The sequence below is a fragment of the Macaca nemestrina genome, chromosome 17 (assembly GCF_043159975.1).
Source record: "Macaca nemestrina isolate mMacNem1 chromosome 17, mMacNem.hap1, whole genome shotgun sequence".
NCBI lineage: Eukaryota > Metazoa > Chordata > Mammalia > Primates > Cercopithecidae > Macaca > Macaca nemestrina.
In genome coordinates, this window is record NC_092141.1 from 77,043,439 (window position 1) to 77,056,352 (window position 12,914).

The 12,914-nt window shown below is 44.0% G+C and overlaps 1 protein-coding gene across 2 annotated transcripts; it reads left to right on the forward strand.

Moving 5' to 3' along the window:
• The first annotated feature begins 433 nt into the window (after positions 1-433).
• LOC105469037 (karyopherin subunit alpha 2) lies at positions 434-12,344 on the forward strand. Of its 2 annotated transcripts, none has more exons than XM_011719575.2 (11): positions 434-560; positions 1,839-1,936; positions 2,086-2,223; positions 5,663-5,751; positions 7,409-7,677; positions 7,930-8,024; positions 8,125-8,388; positions 8,876-9,109; positions 9,358-9,540; positions 11,244-11,393; positions 11,999-12,344. In XM_011719575.2, exons 2-11 carry the CDS (start codon positions 1,862-1,864, stop codon positions 12,089-12,091), a joined length of 1,590 nt encoding a protein of 529 aa, XP_011717877.2. In that variant the 5' UTR covers positions 434-560; positions 1,839-1,861; the 3' UTR covers positions 12,092-12,344. The 2 variants fall into 2 exon arrangements, with proteins under 2 accessions (XP_011717877.2, XP_011717880.2); XM_011719578.3 differs by lacking the exon at positions 434-560 and adding an exon at positions 790-896.
• The last annotated feature ends 570 nt before the right edge of the window (positions 12,345-12,914 follow it).

Here is a 12,914-nt window from a genome sequence, read left to right on the forward strand (position 1 = left end):
CTTTCTATAAAGATTACTTATTTACTAATTATCATTTTTTAATTTTCATGAAGATCAACAACAAAGTTTTTTTAAAATAATGACTTTGAGAATCATTTTGCGGTATTTGTTTAAGGCTGTCGCCCAGGAAAACGCCCAGGGACCATGCGCGCTTCAACCCAGTGGAAACACGAACGGCCCAGGGACCGCCCCTTCGCGTTGCTTGACGGGATGTGGAGTCCTCCCGCTCCGCCCGGCCAGGCGCTCGGGAACCGCCCGTCTGCTCCCTCATCTCGCGATGCCATCCTCCTTTTTTTTTTTTTTCCCCCCTCCCACTCGCCCCTAAGCCCTATGACTCCCTCCCCTCTCAACGTGTTTTTCAAATCCACCAATGGGCACACAGCTTGGGCTCGAACCAGCCAATCGGAATGCGGAGTCACCGGGAAATTTAAATCGCGCCGGCCGGCTGCACGAGCCACACGGTCTTTGAGCTGAGTCGAGGTGGACCCTTTGAGCGCAGCCGTCCCACAGCCGCTGATTCCCCGCATCGCCTCCCGTGGAAGCCCGGGCCCGCTTCTCAGGTACAGACTCAGGCGGCGGCTCGGCCCGAGCGCTAACGGTTTGCCCGCGGGCGGCGTTCGCCTTTGGGTGGGGGGAAGGAGGCCCCGGGTCCACGCCTAGCCTGGCTCAGCCTCCCGCGTTGTCTAGGCCTCGGGGGCGACTGGTTCATTGACCAGGCGGCTGAGTTTCGCGGGGTCTGCGGGTTTAGGGCGCCGACGCTCTTCAAACGGCAGCGGAGACCATAACGCGTCGCGGCCGGGAGAATCGGAGCGAGCCAGGCCTGAGGGCGAATGTCCCGGGAGGGCTCGTGGAGGCCCTGGCCTCGCTTCCCCCTTTCTCGTTGCATCTTCCCCGACGTAGGGGCAGGGGCAGGGGCTGGGGGTGGCAGTTGGGAGCACTGTCTCTGACACTTTGGCCCCGGGGTGGCTGTGCCACCAAGTCGTAGGCGAGCGTAATGAAAGCAAAGATAGCAAATTGTAAGGAGGGCTTTGACTTTTGTCGTCTTCTGAATGACGCACAGCTGATGTCGTCCTAATTAAGTGCATTCGCTCCTAGTCTCTGCAAATGCAAATCAAATATGCGACATGCGGCACTGCATTTTTAATGTTGACCATAATGTAATGATGAAGCAAATTTTTTTTAGTTTTCGAATCTGCACCTATTTTGGCCAAGTAAAGACAGTAAAGTAGTGCGAGCCTCCTGAGAATCTGAATTTATTGCCCTGGCACATAATTTTTAGCTGTAAGTTAACTTGGTTCCCCTACTTTGCCTTGGATTAACTATTAGGGACTCTGGAGTATCGAGCCAGGCTGTCAGAAACGGTGGACACACGTGGCTAGTCCAAATTGAAATACGCTGTAAGCTTAAAGTACACAAAAGACTTCAAAGATGGAGTATGGAAAAAGAATGTAAAAGATGTCAGTTATTTTATATATTGAAATATATATGTTGAAATACTATTTGGATATGTTGGGTTAAGTTAAAATAAATTATTGAAATTAGTTTCACTTGTTTCTTTTCGCCTTTTAAAAAGTATGGCTACTAGGAAGTTTCAATTTATATAGCTTGCATTCTATTTCTGATGGACAGCCCTCTCCAGGAAGTCTCAGCGCTTCAGAGGGAAGGGGGACAGTTCCCGTTTGGGTAAAGCTATTTCATAGTGCTGAAAGCATGATGATCCCCCCTCTAGTATACAGGTGTGGATTCAGTAGATGCTTGATAATTCAATTCTTATTTGGTACTATTATTGACAAAGGAAAATGATAAAGGAAATATTTTTCTCCTCGCCCATCTTTTAGCTTTCTCCCTTTGTCTCATAACCATGTCCACCAACGAGAATGCTAATACACCAGCTGCCCGTCTTCACAGATTCAAGAACAAGGGAAAAGACAGTACAGTGAGTACCTTCTGTTGCTTTCCTGTGGTGGTGTTTAAATGGGAGGACATTTAGAAAGGGGTGAAAACTTAGGGATCTTTTTAAAAATACCCTCACTTAGCAACAAAAACTGATGTGATAGGTGAAACGGCATGTTATCTTTTCTCAAGGAAATGAGGCGTCGCAGAATAGAGGTCAATGTGGAGCTGAGGAAAGCTAAGAAGGATGACCAGATGCTGAAGAGGAGAAACGTAAGCTCATTTCCTGATGATGCTACTTCTCCGCTGCAGGAAAACCGCAACAACCAGGTAAAAAATGTATTTTGGTTTATGAGTTACGTGAAATCCAGAAAATCAGTAGGAACTTTTCTTAGAAATTCAAGTAAACTTAACATTTTTAGCCTTAGGTTATAACTATCTGTGAAGATCTTTTTCTCTGTTCCCAATTAGTAATTGTCTTCTTTCCTGCCTTCCATAATCCACTGAAGCTGATTTAGGATCTTCCTTTAGCTCTGACCTTCCTTCAGACTTCCCTGCATTTCTAGCTGCTAACTGGGTACCTTGACCTGACCACTGTGTCCAGAGCCAACCAGTTTCTGGTTTATTCTTTTTTTTTTTTTTTCCCTAGACGGGGTCTTGCTTTGTTGCTCAGGCTGGAGTGCAGTGGCACAATCTTGGCTCACAGCAACCTCTGCCTCCTGGGTTCAAGCAATTCTCCTGCCACAGCCTCCTGAGTAGCTGGGATTACGGGCACGCACCACCATGCTTGACTAGTTTTTGTATTTTTGTTTTGTTTTGTTTTTTTGAGTTTCCCTCTGTCACCCAGGCTGGAGTACAGTGGTGTGATCTCAGCTCACTGCAAGCTCCACCTCCCAGGTTCACGCCATTCTCTTGCCTCAGCCTCCCAAGTAGCTGGGACTACAGGCACCTACCACCCTGCCCAGCTAATTTTTTTGTATTTTTAGTAGAGACGGGGTTTCATCATGTTAGCCAGGAAGGTCTCGATCTCCTGACCTCGTGATCCACCCGCCTCCGCCTCCCAAAGTGCTGGGATCACAGGTGTGAGCCACTGCCCGGTCTGTTTTTGTATTTTTAGTAGAGGCAGGGTTTCACCATGTTGGCCATGCTAGTCTTGAACTCCTGACCTCGTGATATGCCTGCCTTGGCCTCCCAAAGTGCTGGGATTACAGGCGTGAGCCACCAGGCCCTGCCCGTTTTTGGTTTATTTCTGCCTTTTTTGGTATTCTCTCTTTCTTTGTATTTGTCACCAGCTTTGTTCAGGACTTTCCTTCTGAAATATTTACGGTAGCCTCCTAAGTTATCATTTCCTCCTTTCTGTGCCATATATTATTTTCCTGAAATTTTTCCTAAAGTACTGCCTTAGACATGTGTTTTCTCTCCTCAAAATCCATCCTCCAAATTGCTTGAACCTGGTAGGTTGAGGTTGCAGTGAGCCAAGATCGTCCCATTGCACTCCAGCCTGGGCAACAATCAAGGAAAAAAATAAAAATAAAAAAATTCATATTCCAGCTGGGCATGGTGGTTCATGCCTGTTCATGCCAACGCTTTGGGAAGCTGAAATGGGAGGATCACTGGAGGCCAGGAGTTTGAGCCCAGCCTAGGCAACGTAGCAAGATCTTGTCTCTATAAAAAATAAAGTTAGCTGGGCATGGTGGCATTGGCCTTTAGTCCTAGGTATTCAGGGGGCTGAGACAGAAGGATCACTTGCCAGGATTTTGAGGTTGCAGCGAGCTATGATTGCACTATGTACTCTGTGCTGGGTGACAGTGAGACCCTATCTGTAAAAATAAAAATCCCTGCTCCATGAAGGCCTTCCATAAAGTAGACCTATCTTAGATTTTCAAATTTATCTTTCATCTGGGCACTTTCCTACATCTTTTTCTCACAATATGCGTCCTTTTTTTTTTTTTTTTTTTTCTTAAGATGAAGCCTTGCTTTGTTGCCCAGGCAGGAGTGCAAGGCACCATCTTGGCTCACCACAACATCTGCCTCCTGGGTTCAAGCGATACTCGTGCCTCAACCTCTGGAGTAGTTGGGATTACAGGCATGTGCTACCATGCCCAGCTAATTTTTGTTTTTTTCCAGTAGAGACGGGGTTTCGCAATGTTGGTCAGGCTGGTCTCGAACCCTGACCTCAGGTGATCTGCCTGCCTTGGCCTCCCAAAGTTCTGAGATTACAGGTGTGAGCCACCACGCCCAGCCACATTATGCTTCCTTTAGCACTCCACATTTATCTTTTTTTTTTTTAATTGAATACTACCTATGTTCTATATCTAGGGTACTAATACTCAAAGCTCATCTTCTCCTTATAGCACTCCTTAGTCTAGCAGGAAAGACACTTCTTTCTCAGGATTCTCTAGCACCTGGTTCTGCACCCAAAATGGGGAGTAAATGTTGTGTAGCCCATCTATTTACCACTTGTTTTACGCTGTTTGTCTCCTTGTCACATTTCCTCTGTGAGGCGTCAGGCTCCTGGAGAGACAGGGATACTGTCTTTTTAAATTACGGGTAGCACTGGTTCTCAAACCTTTCTACTGTGATTCACAACATAAATATATATATATATTTTTTTGGTGGGGGTCGGGGGATGGGTCTTGAGCTGTTACCCAGGCTGGAGTGCAGTGGTGCGATCTCCAGCTGACTGCAGCCTCCATCTCCTGGGTTCAAGTGACCCTCCTGCCTCAACCTCCCAAGTAGCTAGGATTACAGGGGATCACCACCATGTCTAGCTAATTTTTGCATTTTTAGTAGACATGGGGATTCACCATGTTTCCCAATCTGGTCTTGAACTCCTGACCTCAGGTGATCTACCCACCTCGGCCTCCCAAAGTGCTGGGATTACAGGCGTGAGCCACTTCGCCCAGCTGAACATAAAACATTTATATTTGCAACAACATTCAACCATGGAAATATACAGATGGCCAGGCGTGGTGTGGGTCACACCTGTAATCCTAGCACTTTGGGAGGCCCAGGCGGGCGGATCACCTGAGGTTGGCAGTTCAAGACCAGCCTGAGCAACATGGAGAAACCCTGTCTCTACTAAAAATACAAAAAAAATTAGTTGGGCATGGTGGCGCATGCCTGTAATCCCAGGTACTCGGGAGGCTGAGGCAGGAGAATCGCTTGAACCCAGGAGGCGGAGGTTGTGGTGAGCCAAGATCGTGGCACTGCACTCTAGCCTGGGGAACGAGTGAAACTCCATCTCAAAAAAAGAAAATCCTCAGAACGTTGCCTATAACTTCATGTCTTTCTCCCTCAAAGTATATCTGAATGCAAGTTATTGAGACTAATGTAGAAATAATCTTTGGTCTTGTATGGCGACAGGCAGACACCACCATGCCTGGATTTTTTTTTTTTTTTTGTCATGGGGAGGTCGTCTCACCCGAGCTCAAACCATCCTCCCTCCTGAGCCTTCCAAAGTGCTAGGCTTACAGGTGTGAGCCACCATGCCTGGCCTTCTAGTTCATTTTTTAAATGGTTCAAAGCTGCCTTTTTTAGCAACAGAACACTTGGATACTCCATAACTTGAGACTCTAGTGAGTCATGACACCGAGTTTGGAAACTGTTCTACATATAAAATAATGAATATTTAACAGGCAAAATTAAATGTAGGGTTAAATATGTAGTAGCTGGCTATAAGCCTAATGATGTTTACACAAGTAAGTGTGGATTTTATTGTTTGTATTTAAGCTTAATGATAATGTGCAAAATTTCACTTTTCTTCTAGGGTACTGTAAATTGGTCTGTTGATGACATTGTCAAAGGCATAAATAGCAGCAATGTGGAAAATCAGCTCCAAGCTACTCAAGCTGCCAGGTAAGTCTTGTCTGCAATAGCATGGGTAGCCCAAGAAATTCAGGTTTTTAGATTTTTTTTTTTTTGGGTGGGGGCAGGAAGGGACAGATAGTGTGTAAGGAAAGATTAGGCCAGCCAGCCATATGCCAAATAGTATTTTTTATTTATTAATTTTTTTGAGAGAGGGGCCTTGCTATTTTGCCCAGGCTGGTCTCGAATGCCTGGGTTCAAGCAATCCTCTCACCTCAGCCTCCTGAAGTGCTGGGATCATAGGTGTGTGCCATTGCACCTGCCCATAAAATTTTTACCAAAGTAATGTTTCAGGTCACTGGCGGGGAAAGGAAGAAATAAATAGTAAGTGGGATTGAGACATGCATTTAGAATGATAGATCCATTTAGGAGATCAGTATAATTTGACCTTTACCTCCCACCATACAGATATTTATGATATGATAGAAAGGATTAATAAGTTCTGTTGCGGCCGGGCGCGGTGGCTCAAGCCTGTAATCCCAGCACTTTGGGAGGCCGAGACGGGCGGATCACGAGGTCAGGAGATCGAGACCATCCTGGCTAACACGGTGAAACCCTGTCTCTACTAAAAAATACAAAAAAAACTAGCCGGGTGAGGTGGCGGGCACCTGTAGTCCCAGCTACTCAGGAGGCTGAGGCAGGAGAATGGCGTGAACCCGGGAGGCAGAGCTTGCAGTGAGCTGAGATCTGGCCACAGCACTCCAGCCTGGGTGACAGAGCGAGACTCCGTCTCAAAAAAAAAAAAAAAAAAAAAAAAAAAAAAAAAAAAAATAAGTTCTGTAGCTTGAGAGTGTGCGGAAGAACAAATTTCAATGGTAAATTATCATTAAAAAGTTCTAGGCTGGACACTGTGGCTCATGCCTATAATCCCAGCCCTTTGGGAGGCTAGGGGGCGGGTTACTTGGGCCCAGGAGTTTGAGACCAGCCTGGGCAATATGGTGAGACCCCGTTTCTACAAAAAAAATTATTAGTTGGGTGTGGTGGCACATGCCTGTAATCTTAGGTACTCGGGAGACCCAGGCACAATAATTGCTTGAACCCAGGAGGCGGAGGTTGCAGTGAGCTGAGATCTTGCTACTGCACTTCAGCCTGGTGACAGAGCAAGACTCTGTCTCAAAAAATAAATAAAATTACCCGGGTGTGGTGGTGCGCACTTGTTGTCCCAGCTACTAAAGAGTCTGAGGTGGGAGGATCACTTGAGCCCAGGAGGTGGAGCTTGCAGTGAGCTGAGATCCGGCCACTGCACTCCAGCCTGGGCAACAGAGCGAGACTCCGTCTCAAAAAGAAAAATGTGCTTAACCACAACTATCAGGGAGAACAAATTCAGTTAACAATGGGAGTCTAACCCTGTCAGAACGTCAAAAGTTTTTTTAAAAAGTGACAAGATCTGTAGATTTCTGCAGGGATGGAGAGGAGGGTAATCTACATTAATTTTTGGAAAAATGGTAGTTAATGATACTGCATATATAGCACCATATAGGTAATCTGTTCAGCTTCTCTTAGATTCCAGAATGTCTCAGCATTTAGTGATTTACTTAAAAGGTTGTCTGAAGTTCTAAACTGTTGAATTGCATTTTAAATTGGTTTTTACACAAACTCCTTTTGTTAACCACTTTCAACTTTTATTTCTCTTTTTGTTCCCCTTTAGGAAACTACTTTCTAGAGAAAAACAGCCCCCCATAGACAGCATAATCCGGGCTGGTTTGATTCCAAAATTTGTGTCCTTCTTGGGCAGAACTGATTGTAGTCCCATTCAGTTTGAGTCTGCTTGGGCACTCACTAACATTGCTTCTGGGACATCAGAACAGACCAAGGCTGTGGTAGATGGAGGTGCCATCCCAGCATTCATCTCTCTGTTGGCATCTCCCCATGCTCACATCAGTGAACAAGCCGTCTGGGCTCTAGGAAACATTGCAGGTACTTGGACTTGAAGTTCTTTTGACTGAATGTATCTAAGCGTAATGAGTTCAAAGAAAGGCCTTATAAATAGTAACGACTTCGTCAAGTTTTGAGCTTGCTTTCAAGCCGTTATTAGGAATGAAAGTGTCGTCTTTACAAAGGCAGCAGAGGGGCATCTAAGTATGTTTGGGAGTTTTTGCTGGTGCATCAGTCACTGAACGTTGGTGGTGTTGGACAAGATAATAAAATTAATCTTGCTTTTTTTTTCAGGTGACGGCTCAGTGTTCCGAGACTTGGTTATTAAGTATGGTGCAGTTGACCCACTGTTGGCTCTCCTTGCGGTTCCTGATATGTCATCTTTAGCAGTAAGTTACTAACATGAATAAAGTTACTCACTTCTTCATTCTAATTTCCCCCATCTTCTCAAAAGACAGAACCTCTCATTGCCTATTTTTTTCCCCCTAGTGTGGCTACTTACGTAATCTTACCTGGACACTTTCAAATCTTTGCCGCAACAAGAATCCTGCACCCCCAATAGATGCTGTTGAGCAGATTCTTCCTACCTTAGTTCGGCTCCTGCATCATGATGACCCAGAAGTATTAGCAGATACCTGCTGGGCTATTTCCTACCTTACTGACGGTCCGAATGAACGAATTGACATGGTCGTGAAAACAGGAGTTGTGCCCCAACTTGTGAAGCTTCTAGGAGCTTCTGAATTGCCAATTGTGGTAAGTTATTTACTTGTAGATTAGGACATAAGTATAAAAAGCATGATCAGGGCTGGGTATGGTGGCTCACGCCTGTATAATCCCAGCACTTTGGGAGACCAAGGCGGGTGGATCCCCTGAGGTCAGGAGTTAGAGACCAGCCTGGCCAACATGATGAAAGCCCATCTCTACTAAAAATACAAAGAAATTATCTGGATGTGGTGGCACGCGTCTGTAATCCCAACTACTTGGGAGGCTAAGGCAGGAGAATTGCTTGAATCCGGGAGGCAGAGGCTGCAGTGAGTCGAGATCGTGCCATTGCACTCCAGTCTGGGTGACAAGAGCAAGACTCCTGTCTCTCAAAAAAAAAAAGCATTATCAGTTGATACTAATATTGAAATATTACCTATTTCATACCCATGATGGGCCTCTTGTTAAAACTTTTAGGGTACAGAATTTCTGAAGTGCTGGGAAAAAACCAGCATCAACATTTTTTTTTTTTTTTCAGACTCCTGCCCTAAGAGCCATAGGGAATATTGTCACTGGTACAGATGAACAGACTCAGGTTGTAATTGATGCAGGAGCGCTCGCTGTCTTTCCCAGCCTGCTCACCAACCCCAAAACTAACATTCAGAAGGAAGCTACATGGACAATGTCAAACATCACAGCTGGCCGTCAGGACCAGATACAGCAAGTTGTGAATCATGGATTAGTCCCATTCCTTGTCAGTGTTCTCTCTAAGGTAATGAAGTCTTAGGATTTAATCAAGTCATTTTTAGTATTTATAGAAAGCTCTGCTTGATAAGCTTCTTCACGTGCAAGAATCTTGGGTTCTACTTGGAGTCCTTTGCTGAAAAATACCCAGTAACCCCTTTCACTTACAGTTGGATAGAACCTTGGTACTTTGAGTCATTGTTTTTGTGAAAAAGTACTCCTGGAAACTTATTCTTGCAACTTTCTGAAATAAAACCATTTCCTTATGTTTAATAGGCAGATTTTAAGACACAAAAGGAAGCTGTATGGGCCGTGACCAACTACACTAGTGGTGGAACAGTTGAGCAGATTGTGTACCTTGTTCACTGTGGCATAATAGAACCGTTGATGAACCTCTTAACTGCAAAAGATACCAAGATTATTCTGGTTATCTTGGATGCCATTTCAAATATCTTTCAGGTAAGACCTATCAAGGTGGCTTTGTTTGAATTTGAACTTGATAATAATCAGTTTACTATTTAGACCTGGGGGAGGGCAACTGTTGTAAGTTTAGTCACTAGTAAGCCACAGATTCAGAAAGCCTGTTTAGGTGGGCCACACCTTTGATTAAAAATGTGGCAGGCATTATCAAAGATGAAAGAGATGACAAGTGGATGATGGGACCTGAATCGAAGTCGGGCGTTTATGTGAACTCATCACATCTGTTAGTTGATTTAATGTCCCAATTTCATACTGAATTTTGGTGAAATTAAATTTGAATGACTTGGCCAGTCATGGTGTCTCATGCCTGTAATCACAGCACTTTGAGAGTCCAAGGTAGGTGGATCACCTGAGGTCAAGAGTCCGAGACCAGCCTGGCCAACATGTTGAAACCCCGTCTCTGCTAAAAATATAAAAATTAGCCATGTGTGGTGGCAGGCACCTATAATCCCAGCTACTTGGGAGGCTGAGGCAGGAGAATCGCTTGAACCCTGGGCCAGGGGTGGAGGTTGCAGTGAGCCAAGATCATGTCACTTCACTCCAGCCTGGCCGGAAGAGTGAAACTATCTCAGAAAAAAAAAATTTGAATAACTTATATTTTTCTTCTGGTTGTATCCCTAATTGATCCAAGCATACCAGCATATGGCACTTTGTCATAGTGATTGGTGGTAGGTAAGTCCTACTCATCAACTTTAGATTCTAGAGATTTTTACATATAGAAGTTGAGTCTACAGGCTGGGCACAGTGGCTCACACCTGTAATCCCAGCACTTTGGGAGGCTGAGGTGGGCAGAGCACGAGGTCAGGAGTTTGAGACCAGCCTGGCCAACATAGTGAAACCCTGTCTCTACTAAAAATACAAAAAATTAGCCGGGTGTGGTGGCAGGCGCCTGTAATTCCAGCTACTTAGGAGGCTGAGGCAGGAGAAACGCTTGAACCCGGGAAGCGGAAGTTACAGTGAGCTGAGTTTGCGTCATTGCACTCCATCTTGGGCAACAAGAGTGAAACTCTTGTCTAAAAAAAAAAAAAGTTGAGCCTACAATAATGGATGCTGGCATATTTGTCACTGTGTATAAATAATTTGTCAATATGTGGCCAGTATTTCTTCTTCACCTCATCTAATCCCCTAAGTTACTTTGAAGCAAATCTGTTATTTCATCTATAGATATTTATGTATCTCTTTAAAGTTGAAAATTTAAAGGAAAACTAACCTACATACCATTCCGTATGTCCAGTAAATCCTTAATACCAACACACATTCTGGTCAGACATTTAGTTTAGCACTCCATAGGCCATCTTTGCCTTTGACACCTTGACTACACCTTGTGATGATAAAGGATTTTTTACAGAACAATAAGCCCCTGTTCCCATAGCAGACCAGTTGAACTGGAATGTAGTGTGTTTTAAAAATTGCCCACGTGATTTTGATACATAGAAAAGGTTGAGAGCTATTGACTGTAAGATCTTTGGCTCCAGTTGAAGTAGTGCTAAAAGCAGGTATAGATCCAATCACATTGAATTTCAACAAAATATAAAATGGACTGTGATAGTGATAGGTTTGTTGAAGGAACTGTTAGGTGATTATTTCTGCCTGACATGTATCTATATTCAAATTATCGATGTTGTTTTGTTCATTAAAACATTCAGAGTATACACCAGTAAACTTGGAATTTTCTTTTTTAGGCTGCTGAAAAACTAGGTGAAACTGAGAAACTTAGTATAATGATTGAAGAATGTGGCGGCTTAGACAAAATTGAAGCTCTACAAAACCATGAAAATGAGTCTGTGTATAAGGCTTCGTTAAGCTTAATTGAGAAGTATTTCTCTGTAGAGGTGAGTAATGGATGGTAATATTAATAACAACTTGGAAACATCTAAAGTCAAGGCCATGAGCCTTTTTTTCCCCTCATACTTTTTAAAATAAGTCTCATATCTTTGTTAAATGTAGTAAAATATCAGTGTGCATAGGACATAATGTACTTATTTGCCCCTCTAGTTTGGCTTGATGGTAATAAAATCTTTTTAAACTGAGATTTTAAAAGTCCCCAGATTAGTTTCAAATGAACAGCCTTGAGAATCTTAGAATATCTGGAGGGTAAGTTAGTGGGTGTCATTGTAGGAGGTGATAGAGAAGGAGGCCAAACCCACCACTATGCTCTGGGCCTAATACAGTCTTTTCCTATTGAAAAGTGGCAGTTGGGGAAGAAAAAAATCTGTTTCTGTCACTGTAGTAGCATTTCTTATCCCCAGTCCCTGCAACTCCCCAGGCACTCATGAATTGGCAAAGTTTCAGAGACCCTCCCTCCCTTATGTCAAATACTAGAATATCATACAGGATTAAAGGTATAATATGCAGATCAAGACCTAGAGATTAAATGCAGACTTCTAGGTAGGCTGCTGCTTGAAATACTTACATTCTTTTTATAATATATTTCCAGGAAGAGGAAGATCAAAACGTTGTGCCGGAAACTACCTCTGAAGGCTACACCTTCCAAGTTCAGGATGGGGCTCCTGGGACCTTTACCTTTTAGATCACGTAGCTGAGGCATACATTTGTTGTGTACCATGTTTGGTATTTTGTCTTATTGTTTCTCTACTAAGAACTCTTTTTAAATGTGGTTTGTTATTGTAGCACTTTTTACACTGAAACTATACTTGAACAGTTCCAACTGTACATACTGTATGAAGCTTGTCCTCTGACTAGGTTTCTTATTTCTATGTGGAATTTCATATCTTGCAGCATCCTGTAAATAAACATTAAAGTCCACCCTTTTCTTTACTTCACCATGCCTGTGTGTGGCTTTCTAATTTGGAGCCTTTAATGTCTCTGGTGAAAGGTAACCCATCTGAATTGGTGTGATGAACCAGAGTAGTCCTGGCTGCAGTTTTTACAGAAGAATGAATAACATTTTCTAGAAACCCTCAGCCAGTGTCTCCTTAAGTCTCCTTGGCCAGGGAGATGGGCTAAACACCTTAAATTTAATCATAAATCTCTCCTGGAGCTACAAGCAGAATTCATTCCTCCCAAACTTCAAGGGTGAATGGGATTCCAAGGTCAATCATGGCTGCACATGGGCCTCACCTGGGAAAGTACCCAGTTCTTGGGTCTTTTTAAAAAATGCAATTCCCAAGGGCTCCTCCTGTACAGTGTAGGTTGATAGACACTATTCTTTTTGAGATGGAGTCTCTGTCACTCAGGTGAAACCCTGTCTCTAGTAAAAATACAAAAAATTAGCTGGGATTACAGGCATGGTGCCGGGAGCCTGTCATCCCAGCTACTTGGGAGGCTGAGGCAGGAGAAGAGCTTGAACTCGGGAGGTGGAGGTGGCAGTGAGCCAAGATAGCGCCTCTGCA